General features: G+C 41.2%; 1 protein-coding gene across 3 annotated transcripts in view; it reads right to left on the bottom strand.

Annotated features, from left to right (window-relative positions):
- RSU1 (Ras suppressor protein 1) overlaps positions 1–26,030 on the bottom strand; it is a 175,394-nt gene that overhangs the window by 108,699 nt on the left and 40,665 nt on the right. For all 3 annotated transcript variants that reach the window (XM_046679956.1, XM_046679958.1, XM_046679957.1), the window contains exons 4-7: positions 23,662–23,782; positions 17,544–17,662; positions 15,838–15,920; positions 15,451–15,565 (exon numbers count right to left, since the gene is read on the bottom strand). In XM_046679956.1, coding sequence (XP_046535912.1) covers positions 15,451–15,565; positions 15,838–15,920; positions 17,544–17,662; positions 23,662–23,782 — 438 coding nt within the window. The remainder of the gene's footprint in view (positions 1–15,450; positions 15,566–15,837; positions 15,921–17,543; positions 17,663–23,661; positions 23,783–26,030) is intronic.

The following is a 26,030-nucleotide window of genomic DNA, read 5'->3' as shown; positions in this document are numbered from 1 at the left end:
CCTGAGAGAAGTGAAATGAGAAGAACCCCACGATTACCCTAATTTTCTCCCAGAAGCAGTTCCAGACAGTCATGCAGGAAGTGGGGGATCAAACCACAGTGGTGTTGCAGAAAGATCAGCATTTGAGGCTACCAAGGTAATGGGAATTTTCGAGGCAGGGTGGTAGAAAGAAAGGAGCTAGAAAGGAAAAGAGCCCCAGAAACCTGCAGAGAGTTCCTATGACTCTTTGGCTGAATAATAACTGCAGTGTCCAGGGCAAGACTCCTCCAGGCTAGGAAAGAAAAATATAAACTAACAGGGAACGAACTATAGAGGACATGTAAGCCAAACAATTACTGGAGTTTGCACAAGGCTAGGAAACATTCACTTTCTGATCAGCCAGAGAGTAGAGACCTCACTGAAGAGCCTGTTCCTTAGATAGAGATCCTGAAAGTCTTAGGAAGAGGGCTGATCTAGCCCTGGAGTAAAGGCTAGTCCAGACCAACCCTAGTCAAGGTTAAAAACAAGCCTTGAAAGAATCAAGCTGGTGGGAAATAAATTAATTGCTTCCCAGAAGGAAACTCAACAGCCCACGAAGAGAGATTATAACATCCATCCAGTCAAAAGTATACTATTCAAAATGTCTACCATACAGTAAAAAAAAAACACTAGACATGTAGAGAAACAAAAAAAGGTGATTTATCAACAAGAGAAAAATCAGTCAACAGAAACAGATTCAGAAATTGTGTTAGCAGACAAAAATGTGAAAACAGCTATTTAAAATGTGTGCAAGAAATTAGAGGAAAACATGAGCATAAGCAAATAAATAGGAACTATTAATAGACAAATAGAATAATGAGAAGAACTATATGGTTACAACTGAACTGAAAAATACACGATCTGAAATGAAAATTTCACTGAATAGGCTTATCAGGCGATTAGACACTGCAGAAAGAAAAACCAATTAACTTGAAGACAAAGCAAAAGAAACTATCCAACTGAAGCATAAATGGGGGGAAAAGGTTGAAAAGAAACAAAACAAGATAAAACAAAAAGTTTTGTGCAGGTGACTTGTGGAAGACACCAGGCAATCTAACGTAAGTGTAATACGACATCCAGAAGAAGAGACAGACATGAGGGACAGCTAGCTAAATAAGTAAACAAATAAATATAGAAATAATGGCTAAAAACTTATCAAATTTGATAAATAGTATAAACTCATATATCAAAGAAGTTCCATAAAACCCTCAAGAAGAAGGAACAAAGGAAACCACAGGAAGGCACATAATGAAACTGCTGAAAACCATTTATGAAGAGAAAATTTTAAAAGCAACTGTAGAAAAATAGACATATACAGAAAACACAAGAATGAAGCCAAAACAACACAAACCAGAAGACAATAGAACACTACCTTCGAAGTGTTGGAAGGAAAAAAACCCCCAAACTGTCAACTTAAAATTTTATACCTATGAAAAAAAATCCTTTAAAATGAAGGCAAAATAGATATTTCAGATGAAGAAAAGCTGAGAGAATGTGTGGCCACAAAGGACTATACTAGCAGAAGTATAAAAGGAAATTCTTCAGGATGTAAATGATATCAGACGGAAACCTGTATCTACATCAAGGAATGAAGAGCACCAGAAAAGGTAAATATGTCAATAAACACTAAAGATATTTTTCCCTTTTCTTATTTAAAAGATAGCTGACAAGAAAAAAACTATGCTATTGGAGCTTATATCAACCAATTTGACCTGACATTTACAGAACACTGTATATAATCTCACAGGGTACATAATTTCACATAGCGAGTGCACATGGAAAAATCATTAACATGCTAGGCCATAAAACAAGTCAATAAATTTTAAAAAGTTGAGAATCATATAGATTATAATTTATGATCATAATGTAATTAAATTAGAAATCAATAATAAAATGATTATAAAATCTTCAAATACTTGAAAACAAAACATTTCTAAATAACCCACATGCCAAAGAAGAAATTACAAGGGAAACTAGAAAATATTTTGAACTGAATGATCATGAAAACAAAAAATGTGGGATCTAGCTAAAATAGTGATTAGAGAGAAATTTATTTCTCTAAATGCTTATACTAGAGAATAAAGATTCAAAAGCAATGATCTATGCTTTCCCCTAAAGAAGTTAGAAAAAGCAAAGCAAATTGTACTCAAAATGAGCAGAAAAAAAGGAAGTCAATGAAATACAAAACAAAGAATAAAGGAATTCAATGAAACAACAACACGGGTTTTTTTGAAAAGAGCAATAAAACTGATGAAATCTAGCTAGATCAATCAAAGGGAGGAAAAAAGAAGCACAAATTACTAGTATCACAAATGAAAATGGGGACATCATTATAGATGCTACAGACCAATTTAGAAGAAATACACGAAATCTGAGATATGCAAATTACCAACACTAAAAAAATAGAAAATCTGAAGAGCTTTCTATCTATGAAAAAAAAATGAATACATAATTCAAAACTTTTTCACAAAGAAAACTCAAGACCCAGATGGCTTCACTAATGAATTCTTTCAAACCTTTAAAGAAGAATAATATCAATTTTACACGTTTTACGAGACCAGGATATTCCTGATACAAAAGCATACTGTAAGACAAGAAAAAAACTACAGACCAATATCCTTCATGAACGGAACAAAGTGGAAGAACTTAAAACAAAATATTAGTAAATCAAATCCAGAAATACATAAAAAGGAAAATACCAAAAATAAAAACCACATGATCATCTCAACAGATACAGAAAAAGCAATGGACAAAATCCTACACCCTTTCATGATAAAATCATTCTACAAACAAGGAATTGAAGGGCACTTCCTAAGCTTGACTAAGGTCATCTACAAATAACTCACAGAAAACACACTTAATGGGGAAAGACTGGATGCCTTCCCACTGAGATCAGGAGTAAGATAAGGATGTCTGCTCTTGCCACTTATATTCAACATTTGGGGTCTCATAGCTCAACAGAGTACACTAAAGCATTCCAATCTCAGAAGTGATATAATCCTATTTGGGATTTTACAAAACCAACCTGACTACTGTGTGAAGACTGGACTGGAAGGAGCCAGAGAGGAAGCAGGGCAACCAGTTCGGAGGTTCTTAGGGCAACCCAGGTGAGAGAAGAGGGTGGCGTTCTCTTTTCTCTGAAGGAAGCAAGCTCAAGTGTAACACTGGAGCTGACCTTCTAGCAGATCTGGGTATCAGTTTAATTTCCGTTTTGTCATTTTCGACTCTTTGTTTAGTTGTTTCTTTCAAAGATTCCCCTTATAAGGGCAGAGATTATGTCTGTTTCATTTACTGCAGTTCCCTTAACCCAACAGATTACAAGAAAACACCGTATACAGGGCCAGAGGTCAGAATCTGACACAATAAGGTAGCTAGGGGCTGTCCAAGGACAAGAGCCATTCTTCTTAAAACAGCAAATCTAAAAGGCAACAGAGAGTACTGATGCCTATGAACATCGCCAAACGTGTACTGACAGTGAACATGGGCGTGTTTAATAATATTAGAATGCGGGCTGCTGCCGAAGACTCTACAGAAGCACAAATGGCACCACTAGATGCTTTCGTGCAGTAGGTAGTCAACTTATGGAATTAACACTTGGTTGAAAACGTGAATGATTCTGGAAAGGTCTAAATAAACATAACTATGACCCATGAGGAGTTGGACCCAAAGCTCTGGCTTATCCTATCACTAAATTTCTGGTGTTGACAACATGAAGGACATCATCCTTCGCCCCTTCCAAACCCCAACCCCTGCAAAAGAAACTCACATTCACACACACACAATACCATTCGGGTCTGACTCAGTATAACACTGCTTATTTTTAATATAAGAATAATATTATACATGAGAGAGGCTTTGAAGGTGATGCTACATAAATGCAAGCTATTATATATGTGTTCAGATGATAGGAACTGTATTTACAGATACGCCTCTGGAATAAAAAAAAAAAATTACATCTGGAATCTCAGTACTGCCGGCATTTCTCCCAGGGCAAGAATACATTTAGTGTCCTATTAAATCAAAGGATGGTCCACTGCAAACAGTGGCATGCTTTCCCAGCCGGCGTTAACACAGATTGATGCACATGTTCAATCACAATGAACCTGACATTGGGCTTCCTGAAATTTATAAGACAGAATGGAAACGTTTTATGTGTTGCAACTTCCCACCCCCTTTAAAGCAATAACTCACCAGGCAGAAATATAATTCGCTTAGCATTTTTAAAATCCACACTTAAAGCATTTTCTGGGGCTCGAGATTCGCTGAAATCGAATATATAAAATGGAACTTGTTAAAAAATATCATGGAGGAGACCTGACGGGAGTCATGTTTGATTATCAACCTAGACCACGGGAATCAAAGAATAGGATACGTTATTTTTTGTGAAGTATGGCAAAAGGAATATTAACACAGAAATAAAATGTAAGAGCATGTGATATAATTCAAGTCAAAATTCAAAGTTTCCTATCCCTCACATTTTCCATATTTTTCAAAGAATAGAATTAAGGCATATGTTTAGAATCACGATAATCTGTCATCTAATGATAAATGGTGACTTTTTTTTGAGAAGATTAGCCCTGAGCTAAGATCTGCCACCAATCGTCCTCCTTTTTCTGAGGAAGACTGGCCCTGACCTAACATCCATACCCATCTTCCTCTCTTTTACATGTGGGATGCCTGCCACAGCATGGCTTGATAAGTGGTGTGTAGGTCCACACTTGGGATCTGAATCTGCGAACCCCGGGCCACTGAAGCAGAAGATGCAAACTTAACCACTGCACCACCGGGCAGGCCCCAATGATGACTTTTTATTGGCTCATTGTTAATACATTTATGGCTATACTATCAGGAGGAATACTTATTTTTGAAGTCAAAAGATATGAACTAAAAATCTGACTCCGTCAGTAACAAGCCATGTCAATAACATAGCTTTGGCTAAGTCACTAGCTCCCTATACATCTTGGTTTTGCCATCTTTTTTCCTTTTTACTTTGGCAGGGGGAAGATTCTCCTTAAGCTAACACCTGCTGCCAATCTTCCTCCTTTTTCTGTTTCTTACTTTTGACCCCCCATAGCCTCAATACATAGTTGCGGACAGCTGTAAGATCTTTGGTTCTTCTATATGAGCCACCACCACACCACGGTTACTGATGGATGAGTGGGGTGGTTCTACACCCAAGAGCTGAACCCAGGTCACCAGAGCAGAGAGCGCCGAACCGTAACTGCTAGGCCATCAAAGCTGGCTCAGTTTCGCCATCTTTAAATGGTGGCCAAAGAGCTCTCCTTGCCTAGATTATAGAGTTGAGATAAAGTCTATAAAATTATTTTGTAAATGATGATATTTTGTGTAAAAACTGAGGTATTTACAAATTCTACCTAGCTTAAAAGTAACTTCAAACATGTTCGTGACCAATTGACAAATTCGATTTTGCACAAGTGGCAGCGTCTATAATTCCACGCAGAAAGTACCTGCCGCTTACCACTCTATTAAGCTAACATCTCATGGCGTTTGGCAACCATTTCAGAGACTAACAGTTATGTCTTTTGGAGTGCGTATCTTCACTGGTATCTGACCCACAGAGCCTTTTATTCATAAAAATGTTATTTCTTACATAGACTAATGTTATTTTTCTCCCCAAAGCCCCAGTACATAGTTGTATTTTCTAGTTCTATGTCCTTCTGGTTCTTCTATGTGAGCCGCCACCACAGCATGGCAACTGACAGATGAGTGGTGTGATTCCACGACCAGGAACCAAACCTGGGTCACCAAAGTAGAGTATGCTGAACTTTAACCACTAGGCCACCAGGGCTGGCCCTAGACTAATATATTTTGCTTTGTTCCAGAAATGGCACAAAACAGAATTAGCAAATGGTCCTACCCTTGGTTAACCTGGCGTAGTTAGCACAGCTTGTGGCATGTGTTCTACAGGCCAGCTCTAGTCTAACTGGCTGTGTGACCTCAGCAGGTGACTAAACCTCTCAGAGCCTTATTATTCCCCACCCACAAAATGGGGAGAAAGCCCCCAACTTCCCACAGCTATCGTGAGATTTAAATGAGAAGACATATAAAATGCCTAATGGGACAGTTTACATGCTCAAGAAATATTCGCTCTCTCCTCTTACATTCTTTTGGCTTCTTTGGATCAACACAAAACACTAAAATGATAAACCTTTAACCCATAAAGGATATAAACATGCAAAGACGTGCACCAGCACCTCCTGCCTCCTTTCTCTTCCTTCTCCCTGGCTCCTCTCTGAAGACCTGCACCCACTTCTCCCTGCTCATCACAAGCCCTTGTGCCAGACTCCTCCATCTCACCCAGCTCTTGACAGCAACTTTCTCTGAGGGCTTCCGGGAGGAGGATCTCAGAGCCAGAATCAGCCACTTCTTCTAAAGGGGAGAGACAGAGATGAAGAGCACTACTGAAAATATTGATAAGATGAATAACAGCAGGAGCAACTGTTACGGAACCAAGGGGCACCGAATGCTTCCTGCACCCAGCCACTAGACTCCTGCATGCGGCCACTGTTTCCAACACAGAAAGACTGGGTCCAGGAGTAAAATTAGGGTTTACAAACTCAAGTGCATACAGAGGCCAGTGAAAGGAATGTAGTAGGAGGAGCAAAAAAACCCCAATAATGCAAGTGAGGAGTCTGGACCAATAGCACTTCCAAAAAGTCTCAAATTCTGGGCATTTTCTACAAATGAGTTTGAAATGAGACTATGTTTATTGTATAGTTTTAAACTCATGCATCATTATCCAGACCACATCGCCAGCAGCATTCCAAACTAAACTTTATGAATCCTACAACTGTCCAGTCAGTAATAGGATCATGATATTGTGCTATATTTTTGTATATTAAAATTAATTTTAAAAGGAAAACAAAATATCCAAAACATTGTATAATTCTGTTATGTAATTTCTTCATTTTCATTTTGTCAGGAATCTTAACTGGGTCAGGTGAGGATCTCAGTGAACTAGAAACTGTACCCCCATTGGAAAAAGGCCAAGTGCTACTTAATTATGGCCAGTGACTACCATATGGGTAAGTGACACGCTCAAGGTCACCCATCCTGTGATGAGTAGAGACAGGACCGCACCCTAGGCAACCTGGTGCCACATACCGCCCTCTCAATTACGCAGTCCCATGTCTTGACTTCATTCACAAGTCTAAGATGGACATCATCAACAAAATCAAGGAGAAGAGAAATAGGAAAGATGACAAATTCAGAAGGACCACTTCTTAGCCTAATTAACAGATCGTGACCCATCTCTACCTTTCACAAGTAACAGGATTTAGATAGAGAAAACCAATTCTGATAACAATATAAAGTGGCCTGGGGTTAGGGTGGATAATTATTCAGAATAGAGAATCTAGAAAATTTTTTTAACTTCTTACTATGTCCTTGGTGTCTGATTATTCTAGAGATGGTTAATAACTGCTGTTACATCTTTTCTTAAGAAAAGAGTTAAAAGACTGCACAGCATAGCTAAACTAGTTTGCCCAACTCCAAAGGAGTCAGACATCACATTCTGGATCTTTAACAGTTTTCATTTATAACAAAATAATAAAGATTTAGAAAGACGGGTTTAGTGTGCTTTACATGTGAAATAAATTACTAATATGTAGACAAGTGGCAAAAGGATTACAGTGTATGCACACATCAGTAATATTAAAAAATGTGGACAATTAGTTCAGAACAATGATTATCACAAGTTCTGGGAGGAGGAAAAAAATCGTCAATGAAATGAGCACTATCACAAAAGGTAACATAAGACAGGGAGAAATTAAACAATTGGAAAACAATTGCTTCTTGCAGAGAGGCAGTTTAATATCTTAATATGGGATGAAGAAGTGAATCTAATTAGTGCAAACACTGCGAAGTATTCAATACTTAGGGACAAGTTTATACTCATACAAAGGATGTCAAAAAGTGAACAAGTGAATGAATGAAGGAATTAAGGAATGAATGAAGCCACCAATGGTCCAAGCAAAAAGCTAACCACAGAGCTTTCTAGGTGGAAGAACCAGGTGACCTGCTCCCAGCCTCCATATAAACTCACAAAAAGGCAGAGACTTGGAAAATCACTAGTGAAATTAAAAGTGTATTATCGGGGCCAGCCTGGTAGTACAGTGGCTCAGTTTACACACGCTGCTTCGGCAGCCCAGGGTTCACAGGTTCGGACCCTGGGCACAGACCTAGCACTGCTCATCAAACCACACTGTGGTGGCATCTCACATAAAAATAGAGGGAGACTGGCACAGACGATAGTACAGCAACAATCTTCCTCAAGCAAAAAGAGGAAGATTGGCAACAGATGTTAGCTCAGGGCCAGTCTTCCTCACACACACACACACACACACACAAAGTATATTATTAAAATTATGATGATGCGATTGAAAGGGTGGCAGTGAGATGCTTCTTGCCAGCCTCCTGTCCACTCTGTGTGCCGTGCAGAGCCACTCCCTCTGATCTTCACCTTCTCCTCCCCTTCTCTACCCCGGCCTCTCTCTCTGACACCGCCCAGGCTTCTTCTCAGCTTGTACACCGGAGGGTAATTCAACAGCCTTTCTTTTAACCACCTGATAAACCCACCAATCACAGCGGGCAACAGACACTTCAGGTCTTGGACCTTCTTGTTCTCGCTGACGGCTAACTGCTTCTCCCCTGTCAAAGGGTGGGATTTGGGGCGACCACGATGCTTAGACTGTTTTAGAAGAGCCCAAGTTTCAGAAAAGCAGCCTTTAAACAGCCAGAGTTTAACAGTATGAAATCCACTGGGGTGTGTGTACATGTATACACACTATACACACCCATACACACGCACCTGTGTGCCTGTGTTCATTTACCTAACATTTACTGAGCGGCTGTACTTACTCCTGGCATGGGGCTAAATTCTTTACACAGATTATTTTAATCCTCACAACAACACTCTGAAGTAGGGTTATTATTACCCTCATACCACATGAGGCATGGAAGATAAAATAACTTACCCACAGTTACAGAGCAAGGAATTGGGATAGCGAGCGAGACTGGAGCCCCAGCCCAGTGAGGAAGAGACAAAGCCTTACCATCTACTGCATACATTTCAGCACGTTGTAAACCTCTGGATGAGATCATTGGGAATCAACTGACAGAGTGACAATAACACAGGAGAAGATAAACAAGACACTTATAACCTGGGACTTGATTGACCAAAGAGAGAACACTGCATTGCCTTCTTGCCTGCCTCAGTAGACAAGATTTTTCTGCAGCTTCTCAATGCCCATAAAGAAAAGGATTAAGAGGTGTAATGGAAGGATTTTAGGCTGGTATATCCACTCTTTCTGAATTCTGTCCGTTCTGGAAAATACAACTGGAGGGAAACTCATTCACGACAACATTTACTCTCTGAATGGGATTAATATTCGTTTCCACCGTTCAGGAGCACGCTAGAAAGAATACATATGCTTCTCATATTTCTGTAATAAAAATTGCTATTGATTACTGACACATACAGTAGGTCAGAAAGGCAGTGAGCCCAGGTGTATGTAGCATTGCTCTCAAAGGATACACAAACTGGTGTAGATAAGGTTCTGACATCTCAAACACTTTGGTTTCTTGCATGCCTAACTGACCAATGCAATTTCCTTCACCAACGGCAATTATCTGGCTGACAAAAGCAGGAGAAGAGGTCTCACGACCGTCTCGAAGCCAAGAAACCAGAAATGATTCCATCAAGAGCAACTAACTGAACCCTGGAAAACTTAGGAAAGAGACCATACGAAAACATACATCTCACATCTCCAGCTCATAAGACCACAACTGTCTCACGTGCACGCGACAAAATGCAAAAGCAGAACAAAAGATGGCCCACAGAGACACGAGCTCTGAAACCACCATAAGGCTGTTGACTCCGCAGCTTTATCTCTTCTGAAGATTGGTCAGGATGCCTGCCTTCCCTTCCTCCCCTACCAATGCAGGCCCTTTCTCCACTCCACTAATTAATTCTCCCATTAATTAAAAGTGGGCGAAACTTCAGTTAGTCACACTGCTGCTTTTTAGAAGCAGAGATTAGCTGCTGGCTGAAAATACGGGTCCAAAGAGACTTAGATTCAGGCAGACTCAGGAGACCATTTCAATTGTGTCTATTTCACTCCTTCGCTGGCAGAGTTAGCAGGGGTCAGGAAAAAAGGAGCAGCCTCAATCTGCCTCATAAGGGAACCCATTTTTCCTATGAAGCGAAAGCATACCCACTGCATGAGCACACGGGGCCAGCCAGGGGCACCACAGCCACCGAGACTGCCACAGATGCTCGCCTGGGAGGCAGCCTGACTCATAAAGGTCTCCAATCCTTCTGCTTTCAGTGTTTATGAACCAGTGCTTCACGGCTCTCTCTTCCACCCTTTACGGTCACATTTAAGGGACCTCATCCAATCTGTGGCATCACATTTAAGCTGATAACGCCCCAAATTATACATGCAGCCCAGATTTCTCTCCTGAACTCCAGATCCTAATATCCAGTTGCCTTCTTGATTAGACATCCAAAAGGCATCTGAAATTGAGGACACCCAAACTCAGCTCACGACTAGCTCCTCTCCTCCCACATCTCCCCAACCCCCCTTCCCACTATCTTCCCCATCCTGCTAGTTCCCCAGGTCCAAAACCTCACAGTCAATCTTCCCTCTCTCCCCTTTCATCTAAAACATCACAGATTCCCGTTAGTTCTACCTTTGAAACAGACCCAGAATCTGACCACTACCACCATCTGGATGAATGCAGAAGGGTTGCACTCCTTCTGGAGGCTTCAGAGAAATTCTACTGCCTTGTCTTTTCCAGCTGCTGGAGGCCGCCCATGTTCCTTGGCTCCTGGCCCCTTCCAGACATGATTCCAACCTCTTGTTTCTGTCATCACATCTTCTACTACTGTCTCTGATCCTCTTGCTTCCCACCTCTAAGGACTCGTGATTACACTGAGCTCACCTTGGTAATTCAGGATAACCTCCCCATGTCAAGATTCTAAGTCACATCTGAAGAGTCCTTTAACCAGGCAATGTAACATCTTCCTACGTTCTGATGATAAGGATGGGGGCATCCTTAGGGTACCCTTATTCAGCCTACTGTACCATCTCACTCAGAGTGAAAGCCAACATCCTTACGATGCCCTACAAGATCCCATGTGACCTAGTCCCACTTCCTATCTAAGCTCATCTCTTCCAACTCTCCCCCTCGCTCACTCTGTTCCAGCCACACTAGTCTTGCTGTTCCTCAAGACACATGCCCACCTTTGCCCTTGCTCTTCCCTCTGCCAGGAAAGCTCCCTCCCTTCTTTGGGTCTCTGCTTAAATGACACCACCTTATGAGTGAGGCTTTCTCTGATCATTCTGTATAATACAGCAAGACCTTCCCCTCTATGTGGATACCTCCCACGCTTAATTTTTTCCCAGAGCACTTAGCATCATCTGATATGCTTGCTATCTATCCATCCATCCATCTATCCATCCATCCTCCCCCACCAGAATGTCATAAGGGGTGTTTTGTCTCTTGATTTATCCTCAGGAAATAAAACATGAAGCAGGGACTCAATAAACAGCTGTCGAATAAGTGAATTTTACTTTATTGGAAAAGGAACTTCCTTGGAGACAAAACCTGTTGTAAAATAAGAACTTAATAAATGTTTGAAGGAATGAATAAATGAATGGGTGAATGACAGACCCAACTGCTATCTAATTTCCTATAGGAATATGGACTAACATCAAATCAAGTGCTTTACAGTTTAGGAACCAGGCATAACGGTTAAAGTAGCTTATTCAGGGATGCACAATAGGAAAGTAATACAATTACATAAGAAAACTCCCACCAAGCCCCTGACTTTATTTTGTGTCATCCTTGCACGTCCTTAGATCTGACAAATCAGAACTCATCTGAAGTCTCTTGCTTGGTTCAAATACTCTTACCAACAAGGTCTCAACTTAAGAAACTCCAAATTTATTTTTAAAGGAAACTTCACAGAAATCTCAAAAGCATTTACCCTGCATATTCAGATATGTAAAAGAAAAAAAATGAATACACAGGGGAGAGATCACTAGCTGTACTTTAAAATGGACCCTGCAGGGGCCAGCCCGGTGGCACAGTGGTTAAGTTCGCACGTTCTGCTTCTCAGCGGCCCGGGGTTCACTGGTTCAGATCCCGGGTGTGGACATGGCACCACTTAGCATGCCATGCTGTCATAGGCATCCCACATATAAAGGTAGAGGAAGATGGGCACGATGTTAGCTCAGGGCCAGTCTTCCTCAGCAAAAAGAGGAGGATTGGCAGTAGTTAGCTCAGAGCGAAATTTTCCTCCTCAAAAAAAAAAAAAAAAAAAAATGCACCCTGCAGCCAGTGGGTGCTGTAGGAACAGATATAATAAGCTTCAAGTACTTCAGTCCCTACCACAGTTCGTCAGCCAGCCAGGCAGCTCCAGATCACCTCAGATATGGAGTACACAGCCAAACAAAAGACATTCCTCCTGTGGCTGGATATTTACTGAGGGGAAAGAACCTCTGGGACAATGCAAGTGGCCTGGAATGGAGTACCAGCAGAGCAATTCGTTTTGCAGATGCCACCTCATCTGCATTTCACACAGTGTTATTCTAGCCCTGCTGCCCCCATCCTGGTGCCAGGCATGCAATTGTTCACACTGTATCACTCTCCTCCTGCCACCATTGTGGGGCGGGGGCTGGGCAGGTGTCGTGTTTTGTTCCAACTTGGAAACCGCATTCTAGGAATCCTCTTAGTAGGACACAGATGGGAAGAACTAGACTGCAGAGGTTAGGAATATGGGCCTGGAGGACAGACTATCAGGGTCCAAATCTTGCCTCCGTGACTCAATAACTGGATCCCTATGGACAAGTCAGCAACCCTCTCTATGCCTCAGTTTTCTCTCCTCTAAAAAGTTGGCTTACTATTCTTATGACGATTCCAGGAGACAGAGCAGAAAAAGCACTTTATCATAGGGCCAGGGCACACGAGGCCTTAATACATACTGGCTGCTATTATAATAGCTACTATTACATGACTGTGTATTATTTTATTCTTGACTTGAAAAAAATCACTGTCCAAAAATAAATAATACATCTGTCTCCATCTTGAGTTGAGATTTTTAACAGAAACTCCCAGGGGTTTATCATTTATTTCTAGCTAAGTGTTTGCCTGCAATTAGGGAAAACTGCCACCAGACAGATGTTGAGATTAAGCTTTTCTAGGTATAGCTCGCAAAAATAAAGTCATTTAACAATTTCCTTCTCAATTCTACTCTGTTTTTTTTAATTTTTTAATTTTTATTTTTTCCTTTTTCTCCCCAAAGCCCCCCGGTACATAGTTGTATATTCTTCGTTGTGGGTCCTTCTAGTTGTGGCATGTGGGATGCTGCCTCGGCATGGTTTGATGAGCAGTGCCATGTCCACGCCCAGGACTCGAACCAACGAAACACTGGGCCGCCTGCAGCGGAGCGCACAGACTTAACCACTCGGCCACGGGGCCAGCCCCTCTCAATTCTACTCTTGAATAAAAAATATCTAACTTGTTATTGGGGAGCTTAACAGAAACATGAGACAAATATGACTACAGGCAGGACTGAAATAAGATGGGCAATATGAGTAAGATTCCAAGACATTTAAGTACATATGTATATGTGGGTTCAACTAAGTATTTTTCTAACAAATTATTACCTGATGGAAATCATTGATTAATCTAATGACCTACAGTGCCTCATGGCTTGAAAAATGAAATAAAATAAAACGACAACAAAATACACATTGTTTTTTTCACTTCTTTTAATCACACTAACCAAGTATGCACGCCAGAAGCACTGAGGGAGCGTTACCAACTACACAAGAATTAGTCTCACGTGTGCAGGTTCTGATTCAGCAGGCTGGGGAGGGAGCAGTATCTGTAGTCTGCAAAAGTCCCAGGTGTTACTCATGCTAACACCAATGGTTCACAGTCACCATACAGAATCTTTCTTTTGACGAGAAGTTTTGTGCCTTAAAAACTTTTGCAAAGATCTTTTCCTGATCCTTTAGCCTGTAGCCTGTTCCTAAAGTGAGACTTGGCTCCTTGTAACTTAGAGAAGGGAAGGCCTCAGCCCTTAAAATCAATAACAAATGCCTCTAGACTTTTTACACCAACGAAGGAGCTAAAGCAGATGGGAAAAGCGGGGGTGAAACTTTACATTTGTTCCATGAAATCATGTGAATGCTCTTCCTTTGGACCAGTGCTGCCCAACAGAACTTCCCTTTGGAAGTACTGATGGAAATGTTCTCTATCTGCATTTTCCAATGGGGCCACCTGTGGCTACTGAGGACTTGGAATGTGTCTTGTGGCTCCCATACCGGACAGCGCGACTCTGGAGAGCAGTCAAACTCCGCCTCCTGGTGGCCTTCCCAACACCTTGCTATCTGAGGTCCTTGTTTCATTCACTCATTCAGTACATGTCCCTTGACACCTACTTCATACCTAGCACATGACAGGCACCGGGGACAGAGCAGGGGACAAATATAAACTTCTGCGCTCATGGAGCTGCCATCCTAATTGAGAATAACTGGCCTCTGTAAAACCACCAGACGCATTTGAGGTACTTCCTCAAAGAACTTTGGGTTGAATGTGTTTTTTAAAACTATGGTATTTTGGTGCAGAAAAGCAAATAGTCATAGTTTGGGAAACAGTGCAGTTCAATGTATTGAAGCAATGAGAGGATTCCGAGAGTCTACACGAGAAAAGAAAAGTGAACTCATGAAACTTTCCCAGAAGAGCAGCATAACCTCAGTCACAGAATAACTGGTCTGGACGTTACCTCTGAGGGACGTCGTTAGCCCACCCCGGACCATCTGAATGACGAGGCAGAGTGGTAAGATTCAGCCACCCTGGGAGCAGGACTGGGGAATATCAGCTGGAATATGTTTCACAGTTCCCACTGGAGATGGAATCAGGAGAGAACCAAATTCATGACTGGAAAAGGTATTTTCAAGCAGCTATCATAAATACTTTAATTATTTGGTAAAAGTTTTCAAGGGATTAAAACAAAAAATTAAGGGATTAAAAAAAATAAGAGTGATGGTTTGATAAAAACAAACATCACTAGCTAGTAAAGGAGGAGCCATAAATGAGACTATTACCACTATCTCAGGCTCTTTCCACTACCCTGTGCAAGCAGCTGAGCTGGGTCATCTTCTGTCTACAGTTTCTGAGACACTGGATGCTGCAGCTGCTGAACACAGCATCAGGGCAGGTCAAACCCATAACAGCTAACCTCTGGCCAAGGACAAATGCTACTAGAAATGATCAGAATTGGGTGCCTCGGTGGAGGAGATTTGCCAAGAAGACGAGAGAGGGTTGTGCAGAATTGCAGCATCTGGATCATCATTATTAACTAAACCCAGAACTCAGATCATTCATCAGCAACCTTACCTAGTTCTGGGGGCAGGACGGTCAGGCGGTTCCCCTGAATGTGGAGTTCCTTGAGCTGAGTAAGCTCCCCGATTTCCTTAGGCAGCGAGATCAGGTCGTTATCCCTAAGGCTGAGCTAAATATAAGAAAACAAGGAGTTGTCAAAACAATTTTCACACCAAGAGGTGCTCAACAGAAACTCTTGTCCTCTTTCGTGCCCTCTCTTCTTACAAGGCTCAATCCTTCCAATTTATTTACAAGTGTCTGGAGATGAACAAGAAACAGTTTCAGGAGTAGTGGTTTATTCCTGCAAAACAAACCACACTCCTGCTCAAATTGACTTGATTCTGCTCCTACAAGGGCTGCAGAAGTGAATTGATTTTCTGAGAATTTAGATAAATTACTTACTATCTGCAACTTTGTGAGCTTCCCAATATCTGGAGGCAGGATTTCAAAATCGTTGTCACTTAGATAGAGTGCACGCAGGGTGGCTGCAAATTAAACAGCAATATATAAACAGGGTGGCATGGAACCCAACCATTTGAGGTCTGATCAATACAAGGGAGTCAGCTTTGATTAATAACCTTGGCTTGGTGAAAAGCCAGTGACATACCTAGGGCTCACGATAATAACAAGCAGGTCAAACTTAGATTTACTGGCTTATTGTGGGGCTGGCGTGTTCAGGAAAACAGCTATATCCAAGAGGACTGACACAATTAACAACTGGGGACCAGCAGTTTCTGGCACGGAGTCGCAATACGCTTTCAGAAAAGATAGCTACTTTTCTCCTATTACTTCCGAATCACATTTATGGCTTGATTTGCATCCAAAGTAAAACAAAGAAAACCACTGTGTCATTTATATCAGTACTTAGTGTAAAAGGGCTCTTTCACGTAAATGCAACTATGTTAAAAAGAAAGAAACAACTAAAAGGCTTTCTGGTGATGAAGGCCACAATCACTATTTCATTGTTTCCACAATCAGGCTATATTATTATTACTTGTTTCTATAGCCTTAATGACAAAAATAAACGAAGACAAAGGGGCTAAAATAATGACATGGAGTTTAAAAAATAAAGAAAACCCTAACTTAGACAGAATATCAGTAATCAGATTTGTTCACAAAATAACACAATACCATGAACCCAAACTACTGAAGGCTAAAAATCCTAAACCATCTTTTTATCCTCAACCAAAAAGGAGGAGTATAATCTGATGCATGTTTGGTTTGTTGACATTTAACTATAGTCCAATGTTTTAAAACTTGACAGAACTGTATGTTAACATACGTAATAAAAACAATTGCTTCCATGGCCCCAGAAAATATTTTAGAGTTGGTTTCAGGTGCTCGAGAAAGTCTGAGAGAAGAGTCTAGATAAGGTAAAAAATGAAATTTTAGAGACTAGCTCAGAAAATTCAGAACTCCTAGATGCCATGTATGTCACTATTTGGAAAAGCAGAACTCTCACTGAAGGAAAACAACTCTTTCCTAAATATTTCAGGAGTTCTCAGAAAATTCCGTTTTTCCTAATTTTTATGAGCATCTGCAGCAAGAAATCTGCTTGCGTATAAAAGGATAAACGCTGTCCATCTGCGACTAACAATTTCTTAATGTTTGTATATTAGACAATACAGACTATTATCAATAAGAGTACTTTTTTAAAGGCCTAAAACAAGAATTATGGCTGGAAATTTTTAAAATTCTGTGAGAGTTTATTAAAGGATATTTTTAGAATATGCTTGGGTAAACAGCCTATAAAAGCAACAGGAGAGGCCACATGTTTTGGTTTTTTATTTTTATTTTTTTTTCCACATTCTTTAAAACGAAAGCCAAGTTCCTTAGCTAAATATGAGACTTGACCTCATTTAGGTACATAATCTGTCCTGGAAAGTTAATATGACATTACCAAGTCTACTCCAGCACAATGGTGTCAGGTAACTATATATCATATATACATACTGCTGAGCTATGGAGGAATACTCAAAAGGAATCTGTGAAGAAAAAAATATAGATTCCAATAATTTCTCTGGGAGTTTGGGCCCCGGCAAATAAATTTCCCTTTTAGAACGCAAAGGACTGTTTTAAGGAGATTTATAGAATTAAAAGTTTCTTACTCAGGTAGAAGAAGTTTCCAGGAAGAGAACTTTCATTCAAGTTGTTGTAAGTCAGATCAAGGACCTCGAGAGCCGGGAGGGAGCCAAACCCGCGAGGCAAAGTGTTAAGTCTGTTCATGCTGTTGTTGGGGAAAAAAAAAATGCAAGATGTCACACACAAAACATATATTCAGACAGAACATTCAGATCTCCACAGACCCAAGAGCCACAGGCGAGAGGCTGAAAGCTTAAAAGAGGCCATAATTCTATAATCACTTCATGTTATTTTAACCAACCTAGTAATTTTGGTCAGAGAATCTGTATGTTTGGCAAACAGTTGAAAATGTCTTAGTTGTCATTTTCTCCAATGGTGATGCTCAATCATTGTTTTACATAGAAACTGAAATCATCACAAAACATCTGTCCTTCTAGAGAAAAACTTCCTTATGAATGAGCAATAATAAGAGCTCCAAAGATACAATCTAAGCTGACAGTTTTCAGATTTTTTGCTTTACTTATTCCTCCCAACGGGAAAAAAAAAAGTAACTTTTTGTGCAACTACTAACATTCAAAATTATCTCCCAGGAGAAAGGTGGTTGCCAGGGGCTGAGGGAGGGGGAAACGGGAAGTTGTTTAGTGGATATAGAGCTGTGTGTGATGAGAAACTTCTGGAGATACGGCTGCACAATGATGTAAATATACTTAACACTACGGAATTGTACACTTAAAATGGGTAAAATGGTAAATTTTATGTTATATGTATTTCACCACAAGTGAAAATAAAATACATATATATTGCCAATGAAATCGAAGGGAAATTGTCTATTACTATCTTTTATTATTTTCTTCAAGATCCTTATTTTTCTTAATGCAGTTCCCTTTGAGCATACTTAAAAGCTGACAAACATAATTTTAAAAAAAATCTAATACAGGCTGACAGATACTGAAAGGTGGGAGGGACTGTGACACTAAAAATAATTCTAGACATCAATCCTTCTCCTACTAGATACAACCCTGTCCACACGCACCAACCAGGCCTCATAAGAAACAGCTCAGAGCAGAGACAGAAGCCAAGAGAAAAGTGATTGCCACCTCTTGATGGGTATGAAGTCCTAGGGTAACCTCACCCTCAGCAAAATAACCTCCATGACAATTTCTTGTAATGACAACAACTGATATATCTGCGAATTCACAACCTGTGAAGCACACTTGTCAAGTATTCCACCTGGGTCACCAAAACTATTGTGTAACACAGGCAGGACAGTGCTTACAATTATCTCTCTAATGCTGAGAGGAAAAAACAGGCCAAGAGAAGGTAAGTACCAAGGACTTCTGACTGCACGGATGAGGTGACAGGTGTCTGAGAGCACCTAGCGCTCACGGAGGCCAGAGCAGCCCCAATCCCTGGACTCCAGCGCAAGGATTCTGAGTAAACCAAAGGAAAAATCAGAGATGGTGAGAAAAGCACAGAAGTATACAGCAGGTGCTTCTTTCTTTACATGTTGCTCTAAGTTTCCCATTTCTGCAAATCACCGATAACTTTCTTCTCTCCAAAGACAGAAGTACACTTTTGAAACATGAGGTACAGGAAATGGCAAAAGTCTACTAAATTGCAGGTTCTCTTTCTTCTTGAGCAATAAACCAATCCCGCCAGCGTGTTAGGAACGCGGCAGAGCCTCCATGCAGGTGACAGTAGTAGTGATGGCAGTGGGCCCACTAACCCGCAGGCAGAAAGACAGCTCTAACTTCAATGCTGCTGGAGGTCTGGAAGCAGTGCTGACACAGTCCCAGCTACAAATGATGCAAGGAGCTGCAGGGACTACTGGCTGTTTCTCTTGACACCAGCACATGCACACCAGCAGACAGCACATCTCTCTGCAGAAGGACAGGTAACAGGCGCTGGCTTCCCCTACAGTGGGTGCTAACATCCATCAACATCTACACATGTGGGGCATCTATTCCCAGGGCCCCCTCCAAGAATGCTGGCACTCAAGGATTCCATGAGAGGTTAAAGGAGGGGAAGTGGAAGAACAGAGGCCGGTTAGAAGTCCAGCTAGCTGGATGACCTTGGGGAAGTTACTCAGCTTCTCTGAGGCTCAATTTCTTCAACTGTAAAATGAGGATACCAACAGCTTCCTGGCAGGATCACCAGGAGAAGGAGAAAGAAAACATGTGAAGCATCTGACACAACTTGTGACTTACAAGTAGGTTCTCAAGAAATGATAGGTATAACTACAATTATTTTTCAGGAAGTTAGAGATTTTGACCCAGCCTCAAACAGGCAAGCTCACATTAGGAGAAGACCACAGTGGAGAGCCTGAACTATCAGGAAAGGCTTTCCTATCTGCAGCACACCGGCTTACTCTCCGATCACTCCAGGTGTTTCAAGATAAAGCAGCTCATGGCTCAACCATGCCAAATGGTATAAATTCTTCTGTTCACCAATGAACATTTTTCAAATGTGACTGGAAATGAGAAAATGCCTGCATATGATGGAGCAATGTATAAAACAGATAGTCAAAGGCTGTTCAGCATCTTTTTTCCTTCTCTTTTTCAAAAGCTGGGAAGACCCAATCTAATGCTTCCCTTTTGGAACCTTTTGATCTCTGGACATCCTCTTGGGCAACTCTTGCTTCAATAAGACCTCCTTGGCTAAAGGCAAAAACGTCTCTCACCTCCACCTGCTCACACATTTAGCAAAAAAAAAAAAAACCCCAGAAACCCACAAACAAAATCCAAATCCACGAACATTTAACCCTGTGCTTGGTGAAAACTTCCAAGTGTTCACGAGATGAGCTCTGGCATCCTGCTAGGTCAAAAGCTATTCCAGAAGAGTTGGACATGGTTTATCATCCCAAATCTCACTATATCCTATAAAGTAATAATTACCAACACGTAAGCCTAAATATGACTTTACATTTTTGCAAAGTAACTAAGATGAACCACATTTAAAGAATTAATAACATAATTAAACTTTCCTTTATTTATTCAGATGGCCAAAAAGTTCTTTCAGGTCTTGGTAATCAACAGAATAAACAGCAAATACTATATAAAGCTGTGAAAGCAACTTCTAAGAGGATATGCTGTTTGGATCATGCATACGCGTGGCCTAACTGCTCTGCTGTAGGGTCTCCTGTGTATGTTTTTATTCCGGCTGCTTGTTCTACAGAGTCCTCTCTCTGTGACTTGCCTTAAACAGGGCTGTGCAGGTGTAATTCTTTATGCCACTTGAGGACAGAAGTATCCCTTACTGAAACCCATGTCAATTCCTTTCCCAAAGAACTAAGAATTTTGCTCCAACTTTGACCACCCTATCTATGCAGCTTTGTAATTAAATACAGAAAGCTTTACACAATCAATAAAGCACCAAGAGCCAAAGATGTGAACAGCTCCAAAGACGACAAAGAGGCAACTAAGATGCATTCAATCAAAAAGGAAAGTTTAAAACTTTGTCCTAAGCCACCTCGAACCCAGCTGAACAAGCCTGAGCTGATCATCTTCTTCCTGAAGCTGTCTCCATCTCCATCTCTATTGCAGCTGCCCCCGACAGACATCCAGGGATTGTCCCATCCCATAGTTACTGTCTTCCCAGTTTTACCTCCTATAGAGTTCTCATATAAAACCCTCCCCTGCCTCCACTATCACTGCCTTAGTCCACCAGGAACGCTAACCTAGCATCTTACGGGTCTCCTGACCTCCTGTCCAACCTCTCCTCCACATGACCTTTCATATGAAAATCTGACCTCATCTCACACCGCTACTCCACTGTGCAAAGTCCTACATGGTCAGCAGGATAAAATCGGAGCTCTTTCAAATGACATACAAGACCCTTCACTAGCATGTCGACTCCGTGCCTTTATAGACATTTATTAGTTTTTAGCCTGTGTCCCCAACCGTGATGTACGCTCCTTAAGGGCAGGATGGCCAATACTGAGAACAGAGCCAGGCGCACAGTTGGGAGCTCAAGAAATGCTCATTAAAGGAAGAGAAGACATTTGTGCTTCTCTGTCTGGCCTCACCTCCTATCTTACCACTCCCTGCCTCACATGTTATGCTCAGCAACACCAGGAACTTGCAATTCCTGGAACATGCAGTGCTCCGAACTTTTAAATATGTCATTCTCACAAACTGAGATGTCTTCCCTCTACTTGTGAGGTTGAGAAATTCCTTCTCATGCATCAAGTCTCAGCTCAAATGCTACCCTCTGTAGGAACCCTTCCGAGAGTCTCATCTGTGGTCTAACAGGCTCCTTGTCCTTCTCTCCCACTGCCGTTCAACAACTTCCACACATCAGTGACCAAACTGAATGCTGTCACTGTTCATTTATAGCTGGCTCTGCCTCCACACTGAAGGCCAGGGGATGTGACTTTCACCTCTGATCCCCAACGCCAGCAAGCTTCCTGATGCAGAACTGGCACTTACATGGTCAAGAAATAAATGAGTAAATAAAACAATGATGATGAAAATAGGTAACACTTATGTACTGGTTACTATGTGCCAGGCACTGTTCCAAGCACCTTATACATAAATAATAACTCATTTAATAAATGATGAAGAAATTAACAGTAAGAACATACCTAGTTTTATACATCTAGTATATATGCCTAGTTTCAGCTTCTTTCTTACATGTAAATTAAACATTAAGACTTAATAATTTTCAAAACAAAGATATAAATGCAGGATCCTTTCTTTTCTGCTTTGCCAGATGGGTATACAGTCTCCACTACTTGTAGTAGAAAAAGCCATATGATCTAAAGTGATATTTCCCCTCCTTTAAACTCTACTTCCCCTTAGACATTAGGAAAAAGAATGCTGATGGATCTTACAAAGATTGTCTCTTAACCAGAGTATACATCAAAATAAGGTATCAGGGCCGGCCAGGTGGCGCAGCAGTTAAGTTCACACGTTCCGCTTCGGCAGTGTGGGGTTCAACGGTTCAGATCCTGGGTGCAGACATGGCACCACTTATCAAGCCATGCCATGGGAGGCATCCCACATACAAAGTAGAGGAAGATGGGCATGGATGTTAGCTCAGGGTTGATCTTCCTCAAAAACAAAAAAAGAAAGAGAAAATAGGGTATCCACCCAAACTCCCCATGCAAAAAAGGAACTAAAAATCATTCCTGGAATGAGATTTTTTCTTTCATGATGGATTCCTAAGAAGTCGATAAATAGCTGGCCAGCGTCTATTGCCACTCCATGTAAACCACTAACTTAACAAGAGCATTTCATGGCTATAATTTAATGAATATACTACTTCCCAAAGAGGATGAAGCAAGAGTGAGCAGTTTCATTTAACAGCTATAACAAGGAAGCTGGAATTCAGAAGCCCAACTTCTGGTGGCATCTGTGGGATGTGATGGAGAGGGCATGGATCCAAGACAACGGGGTTTTCTGTCCAGCTTGGTCACTAGCCTCAGGGGCAATCAGAGCAAGTTCTTTAACCTCCCAGAAAGGGCTTGGCTTCCATTCCATGAAATGAAAGCAACAAGCTCCGCCCTCCCCCCACCCATCATTGTTGAGAGGGTCAAATACCGGCAAGAAGACTCTGAAAACTGCAAAGCAATATATGGTATTATTAATATTCACTGCTACCTGGTTCTCCAACCTCAGCTGAGTCCAAACCCCTCTCTTCACTTTTGTATCAAGAAAGACACAGGACTATAACCTCTCAACCATACAAAAGAATTACAAGAATCAGTGAAGAAGTGTTAGGAAAGGAACCCTTCCCTCCATAGAAGAAAAGCGCTTTGTGAATTATTTCTATTTAATACAGAGAGAAAAATCGACCATATTCCAACTGGTCTGAACAGTTAATGTTATGCCAGTAAGTCCCTTCCTGGTCAACATAACTGAAATAAAATTTTATTGGAAACAAAATACAGTAAAAAAAACTCCCTTATTGCGCTAACAATTAGCTTCTCGATTAGCTCTCAAATAGATATGGGCTAATGTAGGCCAATAGAAAGGATGTATTAAAACAATAAAACTTTTTTAAAAAACCTAAAACGTAGAAGAGAAATTAGAAACCAGCTCCTCCAAGGCAGTAATCCAAATGGCGCCCCCGCCCTCACCCACAGCCCGCACTCCTCTTCCGCTCTCTCCTTCTTTTCCCTTCTCCTCCTCCCCCAAGACTCACCCGAGATTCAGGTGTTTGAGTTTTTGAAGGCTGCTGATCTGTGTGGGCAGCTCCTCGATCTGGTTATTAAAAAAGTTCAACACTTCCAAATTCTTCAGTTCTGCTATGTTTGCTGGCACAGCTAGGGAAACAAAAACGCTGAGCGTGAATGCGGGAACCTGCCTCCTCACACAGGGAATGCCAACAACACATCTTGTTTTTCTTTTCACATGAGAGAGAGCTGAAACTCCAATATGACCATCTAATTCACGTCTAGAGCTTGCTTATGTTTTGGAGGTTTTCCTTAGGTAGTAAACTCACCTCCGAGTAGAAACGGAAATGATTCTTCAAAGGGCAAAAGAGAATTTCTGAGCCAACCACAGCCTATAAGTGAATATTACAAAGCATATATACTTGTGTAATTGTCCTATAATGTCTAGTAAGTGCAACTGTTTTCTTCCTTTTGGCTTTCTCGCAGCTCCACCAGAAGAAAGTAAACCCCATGACCCTTCCCGAGTCATGATACATTCATCAATCTGTTTCAATAATTGGACATCTGAAGAGCTGCTCTATTCACACTGCACTAAATCACAACAATTTAAGTTCAACTTTAAATGATGAAATAGTCAACCTATCCACTTTCTGATTTTGGCTTCTGGCCTTTGCACCTTGATCAATACACACACATACACACACACATAGAGGTTACATCAGATTAGTAACAGATCAATGCACTGTTATTATATAGAAAAATGAAAAACCAACTCAGTGGCATGATAGGAATACTAGTATGCAGATCAGAGGTGAAAATAAACCACTGGGGGCCTGAAAGTTTCCTCCTTCCTTGGAGTCTCTACTTGCAAATACCAATTTAAAAGCCAAAGGCATCTTTACCCCATAAGTACTAACTCTCAATTGGTACAGAAGGATGTTCAACAGATGGTACTTCACCCATCCCCATCGCTGATTCAGTCCTTCTACAAAGATTTGTTATTGGCCATGAGCTTGTCCACAGTCCATGTCAACTCTAACACCAAGACTATCCAGGTAACTGAAACCACTGACACGGGCCTTGAGTGGAGCCCAAGGAAGTGTCCTGTCTTATGCCAGTACCTTTAGCTCCCATACCCCAGCCCCCTCCAGGGCCTGCTTCAGAAGACTGGGAATACCTGGGAGCAGCTTTGCTGAGAACCATTACAAAGGTGTACATAAAATTCCAGACATCTAAAATATTCAAGGAGATAGCCATTCCAAGAAGTCCAGTGTGTAACTCCCAGGGGGACAAAAGTAAAGAGGACAGCACGCTGTCCACAAGAGTTCTGAGTCGTCATTCTCAGCTTTATAAAATGTCTTAAAGTAGCAATGACCTGATTTCTTTTAGTGGGAATGCTTGGTAAAAGGGAAGGGAAACGGTTTCATTGGAGGAAGGGAGTGTCAAGAATACGAACCAGTGTGGACTAAGACGCTCGGGAAGAGGCAGTGGTCCAGAAGGAAGATGAGCAAGGCATCGAGTAGTTACTGAAGTGGCTGGTTGTGAGGATGGAGATAAAAGGATGGATTTTAATGGGATAATTGAGGCAGCTGGAAATTACCTAGAGAAACCGTACTCTTGGATACCAACATGAATGCATATGAGCCCTACCTGGACAATTTCGCTGCAAAAGCACATTTTTAAATGTGTAGTCAATAACACACTTCTGTGTGAATGAACAGTATTCACTCTGTGCAAAGGATCAAGAAGACATTCGTCAGGCTGCGCCTGCTGAGTCGCTGAGTGGCAGCTCACCCATCCCATCCCCGAACCATGAAGTGTGGGAAGCACAGCCCTACAGATGATGACAACCCTGCTTGGAGACCTCACCCCTTCCCATTCACCCTCCAGCTACCACTAAGCTTCTCCCTCTGCATTCATCTGATTAGTTTGAAGAGCAATAAAGAAAGTTAGTGCAACCTGGAGAAAATGATGATCTCTATTTAGCCACAAACCAAGAATAATGCAGCCAGAATTACTGCTGCTTTCCCAAAGTTACTTTGCCAATGCAATTAAACCCTGGTCTGAAGGTATCGCCCTTTTGACAGGATGAGAGATTATTTCACTCTCCTTGCTAAATCAGTCCAATTTAAAGCCACAAATTATGCTAAATGTGATTTAGGGCTTCGTTTTGTGGACACAAACAATAACCCCACATTCAATTTACTAAATCTCTCGCAGCCTTTTCGGACACGTGTGAATCTTTTTGTTTAAGACTCCATTCAAGCTAGAGGGGAAAAAAATTACACAGCTAATAGTCTCCTTAAACTATAGCATTTTTCCCCCTGGCCATAGTAAAAATCAAAGAAATTAACTTTCAGACCAGTCTGGATAGGATAATATTCAGTCTTTCAACCAG

This window comes from Equus quagga, chromosome 12, assembly GCF_021613505.1.
Source record: "Equus quagga isolate Etosha38 chromosome 12, UCLA_HA_Equagga_1.0, whole genome shotgun sequence".
Lineage (NCBI taxonomy): Eukaryota > Metazoa > Chordata > Mammalia > Perissodactyla > Equidae > Equus > Equus quagga.
The sequence above is the reverse complement of the archived record's forward strand: the minus strand, read 5'-3'. Positions and strand labels throughout refer to the sequence as shown.